The 18,979-nt window shown below is 45.8% G+C and overlaps 1 protein-coding gene across 1 annotated transcript in view; it reads left to right on the forward strand.

Annotated features, from left to right (window-relative positions):
- Positions 1-13,600, forward strand: part of LOC147701178 (claudin domain-containing protein 2-like) — a 171,797-nt gene extending 158,197 nt beyond the window's left edge. Inside the window, exon 6 of the mRNA XM_086929933.1 lies at positions 11,901-13,600. Coding sequence (XP_086786059.1) covers positions 11,901-11,929 — 29 coding nt within the window. The 3' untranslated portion in view covers positions 11,930-13,600. The remainder of the gene's footprint in view (positions 1-11,900) is intronic.
- The last annotated feature ends 5,379 nt before the right edge of the window (positions 13,601-18,979 follow it).

Here is an 18,979-nt window from a genome sequence, read left to right on the forward strand (position 1 = left end):
CCCTTACGCGACCTTACCAAGGACTCCACCCCGTGGACCTGGGGACCGGAGCAGGAGAAGGCCTTCCAAGACATTAAGGCATCCCTGTCCAGCAACACCACGCTGGCATTCTTTGACCCGCGAAACATCACCCTCATAGCAGTGGATGCCGGGCCGGTAGGGCTAGGAGCTGTCCTGATGCAACGGCCGAGGGATGAAATGGATTGGACCCCGGTTGCCTTTGCAAGCCGATCCCTCACAGACACCGAGCAGAGATACTCCCAAATTGAGAAGGAAGCCATCGCCATAAACTGGGGGTGCCGGCACTTTCATCTTTATGTCTACGGCAAGCCGTTCACCGTGGTCACCGACCACAAGTCGCTTGTGGCTTTGTTCTCAGGCACTTCATCAAAGCCGCCCCCGCGCATCGAAAAGTGGCTGCTGCAACTGCAGGAATATAACTGTAACATCGAATATCAGCCAGGCGCAAAGAACCCGGCGGACTACCTCTCGCGCCACCCCAGGCCAGCCACACCAGAGGAGATGGATGAAGCCGAAGAGACAGAGGTGTATGTGAAATGGGTAGTCGCGCGGTCATGCCCACGTCCCCTCTCCCTAGAAGACGTTGTGAATGCTACAGCACAAGACACCTGTCTCCAGAGGGCCAAGGAGATCCTCCGAACGGCGAACTGGCACAAAGCTAAGGAGAGTTGGAAGGTACTTACCCCAGAGGCGCAAAGAATTATGGAGAGTCTGCACCACGTCCGGGAAGAACTCAATGAGGACGACGCGGGGTGTCTGTTGCGAGGACATCGCCTGGTAATACCCACAGCACTGACTGGCCAGGTCATACAACTAGCACACGTGGGCCACCAAGGAATGGTCAAAACCAAAGCACGGCTACGGACAAAGGTATGGTTTCCCCTGATGGACGACATGGTAGAGAAAGTAGTGAGGTCATATGCTGCCTGTCAAGTAACCGGGGATGCACCTCGGGAAGCCCCGATCATAGTGGAGCCCCGACCCCAACGCCCGTGGGAGAGGGTTAGTATGGACTTTGGCAGCCTCCCAGATGGAAGACACACGTTGGTAATGATCGATGATCACTCCAAATATCCTGAAGTGGAGATAATAGCAAGCACCAATGCCGAATGCGTAATCCCAAAGATAGAGAAAATCATTGCCACTCCTGGGGCCATTCATGAGCTCCGCACGGACAATGGACCTCCATTTCAAGGACAGGACTTGGCCACCTATCTCTCATCACTTGGTACTCGTCACCGACACATAACACCCCGCTGGCCTCAAGCCAACGGGGAGGCAGAGAGATTTATAAGAACCCTGAATAAAGTTATTCGTATAGCCCATGATAAAGGTCAGTCAGTGGAGATGGCCATCTTCACATTTCTCAGAAGCTACCGGCAGACCCCACACTCAACCACGGGGATAGCCCCGGCCCATATCCTCATGGGGCGGGTAGTGATGGACTCCATTCCCCACCACCCACAGTGGTCACCCGAGGAAGTGAATGAAGAAATCATTGCAAATAAAAGAAAGACCACCTTCGACAAGATCAGTCAGAAAAGAAGAGCGGTGGTGACGCAGTTCAACAGAGGAGATGTGGTGCTCCTTTGCAACAGGGTAATGAGTAGCAAGTTCAGGTTGAACTATGAGAAAGGGCCGTGGCGAGTGATTGGAGTAAAAGGCACCCGCCTCACAGTTGTTCGAGGACGAGAGACAGTAACCCGCAACGTATCGCACTTCAAGCACTTCCATCCAGAGCTTACAGAATCTCGTCCCCCACTGAGTGCCAAGCGAGCTGAAACAGCAACTAATTCTCCTCTCTCAGAACTGACACGCAGCCACGAGGTCACACAGAGTAGCAATTTGAGAGCTGAGAGGGAAGAGGCGGAAGGAGGTGCTGATGCCCTTGAGTAGTTGCCAGATCCGGAGGGGCCCAACAGAGAGGCGCCAGGAGCAGACCCAGGCCCCGGAACCGACATGCTGAGTCAGAGAGGGTCGCAACACCGGCTGAGAAGCAATCCCACACCCTCCTGTCGGCTGCGCGACTATTTCACGTAAGACTGTTCCAAGTAATGTTTATATAGCTGCAGTGCATATGACTTGGCGTCACTTGGTCGCCAGAAGATGTAGAAGTTGAAGGTGTCCATTCCAAAGACATCACAAAAGACTGTTGTTGTTGTTGTTGTTGTTTTTCCTTATTTTAGGAGGAATGTTATGTTCCTGGATCTGGCACGCCCCCGACGCCAGGAGCGTGCAGCGTTGGGTCATGTGACTCCCTATAATAAAGAGAGGCCTTGCACGCACGTAGGCATTCAGATGTGCGCACAGAGAGCCAACAAGTTAATCCCAGAGTCGGTCTCAGTTATTTCTAGGGCCACGTGTCAGGCCTAGTTAGACTTAGATGCCCCGGAGTGTAGGTCCCAGATTGCTGTCCCTAGGGCGATCACTCCCTCACTGCAGAACACAACAGGGGCCCTCCATTGTTTTAGGGCATATGCTTAGCGCCTATTAGGAAATGCCTGTAGATCCATCTAAACATCCACACATTTGCCGTACCTGGCCAAATATGATCGAGTAAGGATTTTTCCCCCCTGTCTTTAAAGTAGTTCCTTCTGGAGATAGTAGTCTTCCAGATGGTATACTTTTCAACATGCCTCAAAGATCTTATTCCTCAAACTGAAAGATGCGTGTGAATGTCAGATCTGGACCTGAAGTATTTTGAATGCGGCCAGTGTGTCCAGTTGTACCGCGCGAGTTGTAATGTAAGTTATACACTTCTCTCCAATAATAGGCCTTGCAGGCGGTACACTCGAGCCCCGCCACCCCCGAGTAAATAATATCTGCGATGAAAAGCAGTTGCCCTACAACAGGTTTAACCATTCAGCCAAATTTTTTAAGTATTGGTAACAATAGGTCGAACAGAGGTCAGCGCTGTCAAGCCAGACCTAAAAGGATGAGAGCAACACACCTGACAAGAAAATGTGTACTCGAATAATATTGGAGCCAGAGTTATCAATGAAAGGTTCACATGAAACACCTTCAAAGGTACTGCATGATTCTGCCCTCTCCTGCAAGGGATCCTGGGAGTACTATTGACAAATAGGAACATGACAAAGATTGGGCCCTGTGCACACATGGCCCAATCTATATGTATAAGGCAGCAAGGCACTGATTGTAAGTGTGGAATAGAATCCAGAGAGCAAACCCTTTCAAACCTTGTCTCAGTATCGGAGGCATATTAATCTGAGCCACTTCCTGCTAAAACAGGAAGATAAAGCGCACAGCTGTGTGCAGCTGATAAAGAGGCCTGACAAGAACATGGCAGAGCCAAGCAAGCAAAACACAGCCCAGACATTGACTGGTAAGGAGAGCAGGGCAAACAATGCAACCTGCAAATTTCAAAATGAGGACCACGCCTGCGATCTGCCTATTATTGTGACTAGCACAAATAGCAACTCTGTGCCTCTTGAGTGGAACTGACCACAGTGAAAAGAAGGTAGGCTGAAGCAACCTTAACAAGCATTGGCATAGCCAATAGGTCTCGCCTTTGCAACGGTTGATGTTGTTGCACCAAGGATATTGTGCTGCATTACTTAATTCTTATAAGGTCCATCTCTTGCAGCTAGAGCACAGTTTTATTGCCCGCCAGGGAGTTTCGCTCCTCTCAGTTGGGCTTGGTGGTGGTGGCAAGGTTCAATCGCCCAAGGAAAGGCGGTTGCTCTTTCTCTTTATTGGCGCCCACTGCCTGGAACACGAAACCTCTTGAGATGCGCCTTGAAACGTCTGAAATGGCATTTCAGAAAAAATAGAAGACTTGGCTTTTTGATTTAACTTAATTCACTGCTCTAATTTTCTAGCGCCAGGACACTCTTCAGAGCATGTGTCAGCTCTGCAAATTCTTGTTGTTGTATTTGTATTCGGCTACTCTAATAATGGCTTAGAAACGTGTACATTATGTCACCAGATGTTGGCAAATGCCACCAATAACTTTTGTCATCCTCAGAGTGAAATGTTACCAGACAGTGCCATGCCTCCAAGAACAAAATGTTCCAGTACTGTTTGACCAAGCTTAGGCCTTCTGGGATATGTAGTCCCACTCACCTTCAGCTGCTCCACTTTAACTCACGTAAATGAAATCAATGATTTCTGAAACAAACACCCAGGACTGCAGCACTGCATCTTTGGTTATAGCATGGAGTCAACCTTGCTGCTGTCAGCTTGGCTAACCAGGAGTGATTTTTCCAATCCTGTTTTTTAGTATGCAAAATGCTGTCGGCTAAACGGCAAGGACTGATTATAGGTGCACTAGGTGCAAGTTTACTAGATGCTGCAGTGACATTTAGTAACCTTTTAATATTTTCCAGCCTTGGGCTTTCTTTTAATAGCCTAGTGTATTCTGGGAGAGGTAGTCTTGTTTTATTGTAGGTGAATCAATGAGACCCATGCACTAAATAATTTGTATAAGGAAACCCAATAAATAGAGCATGGTGTCCCTGTTCACACAGAACAACTGGTAACCTTATCCTTTTGACAAGAGTTCAGGTACCACTCAGCTAATTCAAGCCCATGATGCCAAACACTGTTGAATAATACATTAAAGGCTGAGATGGAGAAATAGACAGATGTGAGATAGAGAGGCAGCTCACATACTCAGGGGTCCCCTTGGAAGCTGGAGGTCCTGGGCAGTTGCTGACTTTGCCCATGCCTTCAAACTTCTCTAAAGGAACTCAGCACTTGTAGTTCTGATTTTCCATTAGAAATGCAAGGCAGTGAGTATCAGACTGTCAATAAACAACAGGCTTGCAGGAGCCTGACCTGGGACAAACTGAGCGCTCTGGGCATAGGTGATACCCCCAGTGGTAAACAACTATAAAGGTGCGAACAGCTGCAATTTTAACTTTTGCTTCAGATGGTGTGCCACACTTTGACAACTAACTCCACCGTCTTTACTTGCCTGGATGCAGAGCTATACCTGTTATAACTTCTACATTTATTACCGATAATCTTCATTATCCTTTAGCCTCGTCGCAGTGATTACCTTTGAGGTGCTCCCACCTCGGCATAGGAGAAGGGAAACCTGGAGGTATGCTGAAAGCTGACCCCGCCCGCCCCTATGTGGGCACTATAAAGGTATAATTTACCCAACCTCTTTCTTGACTTTACAAAGCACAGCCGAAGGCCAGCATTCAGGGGCGAGCGACCAAGTGTGGTGACTGTAATGAGGACAAGTAGATCTAAGGGAAATGAAGATTACCAAAATGAATGTAAACATTATGCCTGAATCCCTGACCCTTGCCCCAATTATTAGTTTTGAGAAATACCAAAGTCATACAACCCCTGCAGTATCAAAACATAACAAATAAATGAACACAGCCACTAGTACTACCAAGAATGTATTAGTAAATACAACTAAAGAACAATATTACAATATGAGAATAAATTTGAGGTAGATCTGAGCTCAAGACACCCTGTCCAAAGTACTAATCTTCCAACCCTAGACCCTGAATGGTGTAATGGTTGACTAAAGCATGTGGAGAGGCCCAAGTGGCTGCTCTGTAAACATGCAATAGAGAAACCCTGTGAATCTATGCCCAAGACGATGCTCCATCTCTAATGTACCTACTGAACCTACAATTCATTCCTGCAGTGAAATGATAATCTGACAAATAATAGACCAGAGAAGTAGTGGACCAAATGTAATGTAAATAGAAGACGCCTTGCGACTCTGACCAGCAAAGGTGATAAAAAATATCTGCATCTATCCAAAAAAACCTTCTTGATATCGAAAGAATGTCGAAGAACTTCCATTTGGGAAGAAGGATAGGGACAAAACACAGGGAGCATAGGCTCCTGATCCCCATATGCCCTGGGTGCAACCTTTTAAGAAATTGAGGATTAGGTTTCAGAATTACCCCACCATCCAATGCTCTGCAGAAGGTAGGCTTACATAAATAAGTATCACGTTCACCAATCCTACAAGCCTAAGCCTAAGAAGAAAGATGTGTTAATTGTCAGTAATTTCACCTCTGCCGAGCCAAGAGGTTAAAAAGGAAAACATTGGCGAGATCTTAAGGCCACAGGGAATTCCCAAGAGCACACAAATGACCTGGAAATAAAATCTTTTCTCAGACTTCTGCAACTAAGCCTCTCATCTAAACTAAGATCCAGACCCCAATGGCCCCCAATGAACTCCACCCTCCCGAAAAGGCTCCTGAAGAGCTTTAACTACTGATCACTGAAGGTTATTGGTTAAAATCCTTAAAGTCCTCTTAAATCCTTCACAGGGAGAAGTGTGGCTCACCGGTTAGAGGAGGCAGTCCCTTATGCAGAGGTCAGACCCGGGACCAGGGTTCAATACCCGACGCGGCAGGGCCTTAAGCTCAAAATGTCCACGGACTCGATAATTCTCACCTCGGTGCCTACTCAAATCGTGGGTTCACACTCTGCAACTCTGGGCAATAACTTGCTTAATCTCCACTAGGGCCTCACCGCGATGGGATGCCTGGTCTTCACCTTGGGGATGCCCAGTAGGGGTAATCTTGCAGGGAAAGGCTAGGACGGGTTCCCAAAGCAAGCGCCTTGAGACCTTACGGTGAAAGGCGCTATATAAGAACGTATGATTTACGATTTATTTATTTATTTACAAAGAAATTGAAATTCATAAGATAAGCCACACTGAATAGAAGATAACTATCTAGAAAAACACCAGTTCTGAAATGTTATCAATGTCTGGATATGGCTGCAGAGATGTCTGGAACTTTGAATAGAATCAAACTGACGGGGAGACCAATGGGCTGTAGCCAAACCCTCTGAACGTATAGAGTGACAAATGCAGACATTAAAGAGGAAACAGCCCAAAGAGGAAAGGCAATGAGAGGGATTTTCCAAGTAATAGAAAGGATTGAAGTAGAAAGAACAAGGCTCTGAACAGCCAGAAAGGAAGGTCCACTGTGACATCACCTGCCTCCTCCTGAATGCTCAGCACAGAATGGGTAATAACGGTACTAGGAAGAAGAGGATAGAGAGGGTAACAAGGCCAATGTCTAGACATGGCTTTTGATCCTGAGGATCTCTGGAGATAGGGACATATCTTGAGACATTAGGAGTGCTCTGCCTGGCCTGGCCTGTTTGTCTGGGGTTTTCCTGACCTCTGACGCAGACAGCTCACAGAGAAAGCAAATGTAGTTCCACCCAGGCACTTAAAATATTTGCAACCAGATTCAGAGATTTGATCGCCTCCCTCCTGTTTACATAGGCCCTAGTCATCAGATTGTCGTCCAAACCAACATATATTTAAGTTCTAGGAAAAGTAGGAAATGGACCTGTGCTGAAGAACTGCAGTCAGTTCCACCAGTTCTATCTGATCCTATGAAGTTGCATCCCATTGCTTTGCACCTGCACCCATTGTTACTACTGGAGGGAATCCTTGCTGGAGTGCCACAGCTCTCGTTAGAGATCTTGCATTTACTCACAACTGCATTAAAAAGGAAGTTACCAGAACTATTTTCTCGTAATATTGAGAGGCAGGATTCTAATACTCAAGAAGATGAACAAGAAGCAGCTGAAGATTAAATCTGCTAAAGGGCTATTGGCAACCATGATGCCACGTGGCATGGTGCAGTTAACCAGAGGCTTGCATAAGAGTCAATCAATCTGGGATTTGTGAAGCATGCTACTCACCCGAGAGGGTCTCTAGGCGTCGGGAGTGAGGACCGTGTAGCTCCGTTTCACCCAAAGAGCCAGGTCTTAAGGTTCATCCTGACTGCTTGCAGAGTGGGGGAACGTCTAATGCAGTGCTGGGTTCGTTCCAGGTCTTTGCCGCGATGTAGGAGTAGGCTCTTCCACCCGTGCTGGATGTGTAGATGCGAGGGGTTTCAGCACGGGCGAGGTCGGCGCAGAGGAGGAGTCTCTTGGGTGCGTAGAAGGAAACTCTTTCGTTGAGGTAAGCGAAGAGTGACATGTCAGTCTTCATCCTCTGATCTTCCTGGTGGATAGGTAACAAACCCTGCTCGGAAGTGGGTTCCTTCAAAAACTATATTATGCAGGAATCAGGAGACATTTTGGCAGATTAAAGAGCAATGCATGCCGAATTAGGCATTCTTGGACAGCCACCACTTTTTCCAGAACTTCTTCTCTTGATGGAGCATGAAGTTAGCCACCTGTAATACTTGTAGGTGTAACCGGCTCACATCTTTATTCTTAGTAAAGCCAAGAAGGCATGTAAAAGTCAACAGAGAGGAAGTGAAAGATTGTACATGTGCAAAAGCGAAGAGTACAACCCTCAATACGCATGCGTGTAGCAGAAACATTATGAGACCTTGGAGAATCTACTGCAGCTCCATGGTCCATAACCTGACAAGCTCCAATTACCACCGCCCAGCTTCAGGGACCTTCCCTGTGCCCGTAAGTAAGGATGATGGGACCCATGCCCGGAAGAGATCCCATATTTTAGATTCTAATTTCGGCCATGGGACATGAGGAAAGAATAGGAAGCGCACTCGGCTAGCAGTGCCTTATTGCCTTGTATACCCCGAATGGATATTCGGAGGCTACTTTCAGGTTCCCTCTCTTCACTCCTGAGGAAGGAGAACCTCAAAAGGGGACAGAGGCCAGGTAGATGTATAGAGGGGTAATTGGAGATTGCTCTTTGACAGTCGAGTGTAAGTACTGAGCCTGCGAATGGCTCTGTGCCTTTTGTGGCCCATTCACCTAGGTATACATTTTAGACAAAACTTTGGACTAGGAAAAATAGATCTGTCAGTAATTGAAAAGTCAAAATTACTCACAGTACGAGGTTATTTCTCACTGATACCCTTTGTAAAATGAAGTGGTCTCATATGTAAGGGAAACATTGATGTTCTGCTAGGAAACTTTCTAGGTATCGCCTTCTGACAGGTCTCCACTGCGCCAAGACGCCTCCGGGCATTAGCTCGCGCTTTATAAAGACTTTTCATTCATTCATTCCTTTATACGTCGTTCGCCTGACTCGTGCTCTACCTCGAACCCTCTCACTTTCATTCTCACACTCTTCCTGTTTCTGTGTCCATCTCCTTCCCTGACTATCTCCTCTTTTTCTCTTATTTGCTTTTAATTCTTTCTGTCTCTCTGCTACACATCACTGAGGCCACTTCAAAGCACCAAACTTGGGAAATTACAGGTACATGGCAGGCTGTTGCATGAGGTGGACCGAGGTATGGCATTCTTTGGTCTCCTCCATGTGGTTCTTGAATTTGGTCTATAGTTGCCCCACTCTGGGGTTTGGGTATTTGCTGGGTGCAGTTAATTCCACCCCTTCATGGGCTGCCTTAATGCGAAAATTAGGTCCTGCTGATTTTTTCCTGAATCTCCCTCCTATCTGTCCCCAGACATTAACATGTCTGCTAAAGCTGTCTGCAACATGGGAACAAGAGCATGAAGGGAAGTGTATTTATCCTAGAAAATGGAAGTAGAACACTAATCAGCTGTACCACTGAGGTTGAGAAAAGAGGAAGAAAACATCATTGTTGTGCACCAAGAGATGATTACCATCACGGGGTGCCTACAAGGACCACATTCGAGGTTCACATAGACCCACTGGACACCCACCTCACTTTGCCATCAAAGACTCACAGTCCGCCTCTGAGGGCAAGTGGAAGCAGAGATACTGAAGCTGGAAAGCAGGGCTAAACAAACATGCACAAGATCACACACCACGGTGTCCCTAATCGTCACCAAACCGGAAGGAACCTCAACCTGTGTCTGTATGACAATGCTATGTAGCGGGTGTGTTACGTCACACTCAACAATGAGGCACAATAGCAGACCTGAGGGGGAAGCACTGGCTTTGACAAATGTACCTGAACATAGGACACAGCTAGCTCAAACTAGGTGAAAGCTCTGTTATTTCGAAATAAAAGAATAGGTGTAGTTGCTGCCCTGAAAAAAAATGCAGACTAAGCACCTACTGAGAAAAATATTAATTTATTACATCTGTACTTGATTTTTTGAGGCATTTATTGTATAAGGTTGTCAAAGGACGGTTGAAATATTCAACTTCTGGGGAGCGTCAAAGAGGTCTACTGTTTCCAAGGATGGCCCCCTAGTTTGACAGCTTAGTGCCCAACGTAGTCACCTTCTGTAGGACACTGGACACTGGTTCAAAAAGGACTCTTATGGCAGCAAAGCCCAGCACATGCTGAAATGATTGAAAAACCCAAGGGTCCTTATCAGATGATCCGGTGATGTCCTAACTTGACCTGAATTTTGTAGGATAGTGGGTGATAAATTCTCTCCACCCAACATAACCCTGATTGTGTTACTCATCACCAACCCTAGCTGAGCCTTGACACTACTGAGCGAAAGTCTTGCAAAGTAGAATGGAAGCCATTGTGATCATGTGGGGCTGTCATGATTTGATCTGTACACGCTCCTGCATTAATAAATCGCTTACTGACCACAGGGTTATAGGAAAAAGCAAAGTATGGATACAAGTGTAAGCTTAATTCCCAGGCATAAATGCACAAACAGAGCAAGAGCTGTCAGGGTGAAATGTTGAATATTGAAAAATCACGGTGAGGCACCATGGTAAATAAAAAGTGAAAACCTCTGCAATGCCCCTGATGGGCATCATCTCCTAGAAGTTGATGATGGACAGTCTTGCTACTCCACCATTAAGATTGTGCCTACCACCACTGCCACTGTCATTCCGATACTAGAGTAGAGCATATCTAGGCACAAAATCAACATAGAAGTCAAAACTGACTATTGTCCTAGATTTGAGAAGAGTTTCAACAATATCTTTGAGAAAGAGAAACCACTCACCACTTTATCACCCTACACTGTCCTCAGGCTAATGGAGAAGGCCAAAGACACATTAGGCTCCTCAAGAAAACCCAGTGCTGGACACCAAGTAAGAGAACCACCAATATTGGCAAGTCCATGAGAATAACTTAATTGGTGTATCCCCAGTATTAACTCTAACTAGATGCCTCATAAGGCAGGTGCCTACACGGCACTTGTGAAGTCCAGTGGGTTCTGTTCAAGCCAGCGCTCAATTCTAGCAGCAACTCAGTAATGGAAGATGAGTCAGAACCTGGAGTGGAAGACCAGTTGCTCACAGGAGACTGGCCTGACGTCTTGCTGGTCCTAGTTTGTGTTTGCCATTTGAATCTCCTCCTAGAGGCAGCAGTCATCAAAGAGACAATGGTCACCAGCCCATAGTGGAGGTCTGCACCCTCTAGTGGGTCAGGAAATACCCCAGGCCTTTCTCAAAGTCTGTCGTCCACTCTCAAACACATAACACTAGCCAACACTGCCTTGGGGTGCCAACCCAATTGGACACCTTGCAATGTGTGTGGCTCCTGCCTGAAGCCTGTACAGTACCCAGCAAGAGCAGGGTATGGAGTCGCCCTCCCAGAGCACACCACCTGAAGATTGGTCCTTGATTGACTCCACAGTTGCTACTCAGGTGGGTTGAGACCTTCTGATATCACTCTGGCACTGGCCAGCCCCATTTACTGGACTGTAAGAGGGATGCTATATTTACACCCATCTGTCCAATCATGGACTCTGTAAGGTTCAAGCTTCATCATGAAGCACGCCCGCCCACACTGGCAGCTTCAGATCAGTAGTAGTGTTTCTTACGATCAGACAGGCAGAACTACCTCTTTGTTTTTTCTACCAATGCATTTGTCTGCCAGGCCTGGTAGAGACATAATGCCAATCCTGGCACCTGGGTACACGCAGCATGAGTTACATGAGTTACAAGGGGTCGTAACATCACCCCCCCCCCCCCCCCCCCCACTTCAGCCTGCCTCTCACTTGCTTGGTCAGTCGCACTGTTCCAATCCCACCTTTGCTTTCCTTTCCTCTCAATGTGACACACTCTCTAACACACATATTTTTCTCTCTCTCCCCAGGTTTGTTGTCTCTGTATTCCTTCGCCTGAACACTGCTCCAGAAGTCATGCACCCGATGTATGTTTGATAGACAATGAATTGAAGCCAGCACCTTTGCCTCAAGCACATACCTGTGACCTGTTTATTCTCTTAAGTGATATGTGTGTGTGTATGAGCCCTGATGTTCATGCTCAGGCCTGCAGGATATGATTCAGGGGGCAAAGTGAGTATGTATTCTTAAGCAAGAACAAACAATCAGTGATTGACAGCTCCACCTGATCTGCCCATTGAAGTATATTCAGTAAGGTAAATCAGTACAAACACAGCTACAAGATTTGTGTAGACCTCTTAGTTGTTAGTATACTCACAAAAATGCACAACGCTGCTTTTTGATCCATATCCACTACTTGATTAATAGTCGTGGCAGGAAAGCAAATAGCACCTACATCCCTCCCATATACTCAATTTGCACATATACTTAATTTTTCTAGTGACAAATACCAAATAACCCATAATAAATATATAGTCATATCATATTTCATTTAAAGTACAAGTGTATACAGCATCAGAAATGGAACACACCACTATTGGGCCTCACCAAGAGAATTGCTCCAGTCTACTCTGCAGAAGAATGTTCTGAATTTAAAGGGCTAGGGGAGGTGTGAGGCAAGTCAAAGGCAGGAAAACTGCAGAAGCAGAGAACCCTAGGATGCTTTCTCCTCTGCCTGCAGCCATGATCCTCACACTTTGGTGGGGCAAGAATTGTCATAGCTCTCTTGATAACTGCAGCTCGATCAAACCGTTGAAACGCAATTAGTTCCATATACAAGTGACTTGGCACACACAAAATGTCCCACATGAACATGGAGTACAGAGGCACGAACACCGTGTCTATACCCTCGATTTATATCACTAAATCTTTTTACATTTAAGGGTTCAGCCCCTCTCAAGGGTTTCAAGAAAATGCCTAGTATAGAAATATAATCAATGTTGTTTTTGTAACAACAGAAAAGTCACTTTACCTAAGTAAAAAGTATAAACAGTTTGCCAAATATCTCTTCCAAGACATTCATTCTGACTTCAGCACTAATGGTCCATTCTAACTAATACCTGTATCATACATCGTTATTCATATCAATGCACACACAAACCAACAACAATGTATGACAGCATAATATGCTACTCATACAATAATAGAATACAGGGACAATGTTTCAGATTGTACAATTTTACTTCATAGGACTGCTTCAGGGACGTCCTGACTGAAAGTTTGTTTTGTAGAACAAATTCTAGGGCCAAGGTCAAGAGTAGCGTGATACCAGAAACAAGAAAATCTTTTCGCTAGAAGCAATATTGATTTTTTTTCTCACAATCACATGATGTCAGTGATAGACAGAACATGATTCCTTTGTCGATTTCTATTCCTCTGTTTCATATCTTTATTTATAAAAGCATGAAATACTAGGCCTGGACATGGTTAGTTGTGTAGAGTTGCACAGAGGCACGATTTCCATTAAGTTCCTTCTTTAACATTTAATACTCAGAACCTGCCTTACAGAAAATTCAATTTTCATTAACATTAAGTCAATGTAACGTTAACAGAGAATATGCAAGTTCCCTCTTAGCTCCTTCAAGGCAGCATAGAGGGCTGCTTATCTATTGTTCTATTCTGTATTTTCATTGTGGTTATTTAACTGACTAATAAAGTCTTGGGTTCTAAATCATTGTGAACGTTTTTTAATTTCCAAAATATTCCCATGAGAGATGCTGATTTGTTCCCGTTGCAAAATTTACTATATTTTCCACTATACATTTGAATTACCTTAAAATACATTAGTGTGAGCACACAACGCATAGCAGTAAACTCGGCAGTGGAGCCACCAGGCTGGTCAGTGATAGACAAACTGGTATTGGGGTCACTAGATTCATCATGGAAAGTGTATTGATAGGACCAGAAAACATGATCTACCCCAGATGGTAAGAATTCTGCTGCACCCCTGATTTTCCATCGGGGTGATTTCTCAGGAATTTTCTTTTATCACTGAAAAGCAGAGAGCCTACTAATACATGTATGTGTGTGCCAATGTCAGCATTCTATATAGCTTTCAAAGTTCTCCAAAGCAAGGGTCATTTCAAACAAGCATTGGCAAAGCTAGTAGGTATCCTATGCAAGAGCTATTGGCTTTGCCAATATATTTTAGCCATGTTGTACACCGGAGTGGCTGCTGTTCCGCATGGCTTAACATTAGTAGGGTAAAAGAGAGTGGCATAGAGTTGAGTGTCATAAAGTAGAGTGTTATGGAGTGGCCTAGAGTTGAGTGGCATAAGGTAGAGTGTTATGGAGTAGCATAGAGTGGCGTACAGTAGAATTGAGTAGAGTGGAGAGGAGTGAGGTGGAGTGTCATGGAGAACTGTACAGTGTTGTGGAGTGTCCTGGAGTGAGTAGAGTGCCCTAGAGAGTACAGGCATAGTTTTGAGTGGCGTAGAGTGGAGTGGAGCAAAGTGTCAGAGTTGAGTAGAGTGTTGTAGAGTTGGGTGGCATAGAGATTTGTGAAGTGATGTAGAGGGTGATGCGTACAGTGGAGTTGAGTAGAGTGGCATACAGCAGAGTAGATGGTCATAGGATAGAATGGCATAGAGTGCAGTGGAGTTGTGTGGCGTGGAGTGGCATAGAAGGACTTGTTTAGAGTGTCGTAGAGTGGAGTAGTGTCATATAATGGCATAGAGTAGAGTGCTGTGGAGTGGCTTAGAGTGAAGTAGAGTGGCAGTGGAGCAGGTTTTAATGAAGTAGAGTGTCACAGATTGGAGTATACAAAGCAGCATGGGGTGGCATAGAGGGAGTTGTGCCTTAGAATGCCCGAGAATAGAGTAGAGTGGAGTAGCATAGAGTAGAGTGTAGGTGGAGCCGAGTTAAAAGAGGTAAAGCATCATTGAGTGGAGTAGAGTGTCTTAGAGTGGAGTAGCCTAGAGTGAAGTGGGGTAAAGTACAGTGGTGCAGTTTAGATTGGCATTGAGTGCAGTGGCGTAGAGTGCGTTGTTTTTGATTAAAGTTGTGTAGAGTGCTTTGGAGTAGAGAGCAGTGACTTAGAGTAGTGTAGAGTGAAGTGGCATTGAGTAGAGCGGTGCAGAGTAGATTGCAGTGGCGTAAAGTGCAATGGCGTAGAGTGGTGCACAGTGGAGTAGAGTGGCATAGAGTGAAGTAAAGTGGCATAGAGCGGAGTGGTGCAGGGTAGAGTGCAGAAATGTAGAGTGCCATAGAGTGCAGTGGCGTAGAGTGCAGTGGTGTCTAGTGCACTGGCATAGAGTGTAGTGGTGTAGAGTGCAGTGGCATAGAGTGCAGTAAAGTGGCGTAGAGTGCAGTGGGGTTGCTTGGTGTAGAGTAGAGTGCAGTGGCATAGAGTGTAGTCCTGAGGAGTAGAGTGTCAGGGTGCAGGGTCATAGAGTGCAGGGTCAAAGAGTGCAGGGTCATTGAGTGTTGTAGAATAGTGGTTCAGAGTAGAGCAAGGCTGATAATAGTGACAGAGTACAGTGGTACAGAGTGGAATAGAGTGGCATAGAGTGCAGGGACACAGAGTATAGTGGTGTAGAGTGGCATAGAGTGCTGTAGAAGTGAGTAGAATGTTGTAGAGTATAGTGGCGTAAAGTTCAGTGGTGCAAAGTAGTTGCCGTAGGTACAGTGGTGTAGAGGCATTGGATTTGAATAAAGTGGTGTACAGTGTATTGGCGTAGAGTGCAGTGGTTTAGAGTACAGTGGCATAGCATAGACTGCAATGGAGAAGAGTGGCGTATAATGCAGTGGAGTTGAGTAGATTGTTTCAGACTAGATTGGAGTGGTGGAGGGTAGAGTATAGTGGTGAAGGGTAGAGCACAGTGGCATATACTGGAGTGGTGTAGAGTACAGTGCACAGCGTTGATTGCAGTGGCATAGATTGGAGTGATGTGGAGTGCAGTGGCATAGAGTGCAGTGGTGCAGAGTAGATTATTTTAGATTAGAGTGAAGTGGTATAGAGTGGAGTGGTACATGGTTGAGTGGAGTAGTGCAGGGTAGAGTGGAGTGGTGCAGGGTGGAGTTGACTTGACTGGAGTGGTGTAGAGTACAGTGTCATAGAGTGCTGTGCTGCACAGTAGAATAGAGTGGTGTTAAGTGCATTGGCATAGAGTGCAATACAGTGGCATAGAGATGTGCAGATTAGAGTGCAGTGCCATAGAGTAAAGTGGTGCAGAGTAGAGAGGCATATAGTTCAGTGGAAGAGTGTTCAGTGCTTCAGAGCAGAGTGTTGTAGAGTGCATTAGTGTTGAGTAGAGTGGCATAGAGCACATTTGTGTAGAGTGTAGAGTGTAGTGGCGCAGAGTGGTGCAGAGCAGAGTGGCATAGAGTGCAGTGGCATAGAGTGTACAGATTTTAAGAAATGTGGTGTTGAGAGCAGTGGAGTAGAGTGCAGTGGCCTAGAGGCAGCAGTATAAATTGAATGGCGGAGAGCCGATTGCCGCAGAGTGGAATAGAGTAGAGTAGACTGCAGTAGTATGGAGAAGATTGTTTCAAAGTAGAGTGAAGTGATGAAGAGTGTAGTGGTATAGAGTAGAGTGTCATAGAGTGTAAAAGTGCAGAGTAGATTACTGTGGCTTAAAGTGGATTGGCATAGAGTACAGTGGAGTAGAGTGGAGTGATGCAGAGTATAGTGGCGTAGAGTTCAGTGGTGGAGAGAGCAGGGTTGCAGAGTAGAGTGACGTAGAGTGAAGTGGCATAGAGTGGTGCAGAGTAGAACGGTGTAGACATATGTAGAGTATAGTTGCATAAAGTACAGTGGTGCAAAGTAGTTGGCGTAGGTACAGTGGCATACGGTGCTTTGGTTTTGATTAAGTGTTGTATAGTGAAATAGTGTAGAGTGCAGTGGTTTTCAGTAGAGTAGCACAGCATAGAGTGCAGTGACATAGAGTGGCGCAGCATAGAGTGCAGTGGCATAGAATAGTGGGGTAGAGAGCAGTGGCATAGAGTAGAGAGGCATCAAGTAGAGTGATGCAGGGTTTAATGCAGTAGCGTAGAGCGGAGTGGTGCAGAGTGGACTGAAGTGGCATAAAGTGTAGTGGCATAAAGTAGATTGTTTCAGAGTAGAGTAAAGTGGTGTAGATTTGAGTGGTTCAAGGTAGAGTGGAGTGGTATAGAGTAGTGGTGTAGAGTGCAGTGTTGCAAAGTGGAGTGATATAGAGTGCACTGGTGAAAGGTGCATTGGAACATAGTAGAGTGGGGTGGAGGGAAGTGCCATAGAGTAGGGTGGAGCAGAATAGAGTAGAGCGGTGTAGACTGAAGTGGCATGGACTGCAGTGCCAGAGTGCAGTGGTGAACAGTAGATTAAAGTGATGCAGAATGCATTGGCATAGAGTGCAGAAGAGTGTTGTAGAGTGGTACAGATTAGAGTGCAGTGGAATAGAGTAGAGTGGCGCAGAGTGCAGTGGCAGAGAGTGCTACAGAATAGAGTATCATTGAGTCTGGTGGTGTAGAGCAGAGTTGCATAGAGTGTATTGATCTAGAGTGAAGTGGCATAAAGTGGTGCAGAATAAAGTGGCATAGAGTGCAATGGTGTAGAATAGAGTGGCATAGAATGCTGTGGCATAGAGTGAAGTATAGTGACATACAATGCAGTGGTGCAGAATAGATTGGAAGGGAGCAGTGGAATAGGATGTATTGGTTTTGAGTAAAGTGGTGTAGAGTGCACTGGCATAGAGTGCAGTGGTATAGAGTGCAGTGGCATTGAGTGGAGTGGCGTTGTGTGGAGTGGAGTGCCAAAGAGTGCAAAAGTGTGGCGTAGACTGCAGTGGTAGAGCAGATTGTTTCAGAGTAGAATGACGTAACGTAGAGTGCAGTGATGTAGAGTTCAGTGGCTTAGAGTTCAGTGGCGTAGAGTTCAGTGGTGTAGAGTTCAGTGGCATAGAGTGCAGTGTTGAAGAGTATACTGTCGGAGATTGCAATGGTGTATAGTGGAGTGGCGTTGAGTGCAGAGGCACAGAGTAGGATGGCGTAAAACACAGTGGTGCAGAGTAGAATAGAATGGTATAGAGTGCAGTTCCACAGAGTAGAATAGAGTGGTGTAGAGTGCAATGGCGTGGAGTATAGTGGCATAGAGTGATTTGGCGCAGAGTAGATTGGCGTAGAATGCATTGGTTTTGAAAAAGTGGTGTAGAATGGATTGGGGTACAGTGCAGTGACATAGAGTGTAGTGTTGCAGAGTAGGGTGGCATAGGGTGGAAGGGCATGGAGTGGTGTAGAGTGCATTGGCAAAGAGTGCAGTGGTGCATAGTAGAGTAGTGTGGGGTAGAGTGCATTGGAATAGAGTAGAGTGGAGAGGTTTAGAGTAGAAAGGCTTAGAGGGGAATGGTGCAGAGAAGAATGCAGTGATGCAGTGTGAAGTGGTGCAGAGTGAAGTTCAGTAGCATGGAATTGTGCAGCGTAGAGTGAGCGCGGTAATGTGGAATATGCATGGTATGGTAGCATACTGCCATTACCGACACAGCTTTACTGTTTAGGTATACAGCAAACATACAATAATATGTAGAAATGTCATCACCTGATGTATTGATTTGATCGTCAGCACTGTTCATTTACAGGCATATAAGCTTTGTTGTGTACTAGAAAAAAAATTAAACAATCTATACAGCCTTCCCCACGCAAAGCATGATTTTCAGACAAATCCTCTCACTTTGAAGTCAGAGAAAGAAAACTAAACACCTAGCTCCCTGGAAGACACAGCCTGGCATTTGACCTCTATCTTTGAATGCACTGCAAATGTAACAAGATAAGAATAATGAGGAAAAGTGTTCTTCTGATCAGCATCATTTGAACCGAGACTTCATTCCTTTTTCATTGCCATCTCGTGCCAAACACTTCCACACAACCCACCTGGTCGTTTCTGCTGATTCCTGAGGAAAATCTAACTAACACGACAACAGCCATCTTGCAAACTGCATTTCTGCCCAGGAACTGTTGCACACCCAACCCCCCCTGTTCTTGCAGTTCAACAGAAAGCCATGAGTCACTCACACCCTGTGTAAATGGTTTGTTTTCCATCTCCTGCTCCCAGCCTGGTAAACATCCTTAACACTGT

The sequence above is a fragment of the Lissotriton vulgaris genome, chromosome 7 (genome assembly GCF_964263255.1).
Source record: "Lissotriton vulgaris chromosome 7, aLisVul1.2, whole genome shotgun sequence".
Lineage (NCBI taxonomy): Eukaryota > Metazoa > Chordata > Amphibia > Caudata > Salamandridae > Lissotriton > Lissotriton vulgaris.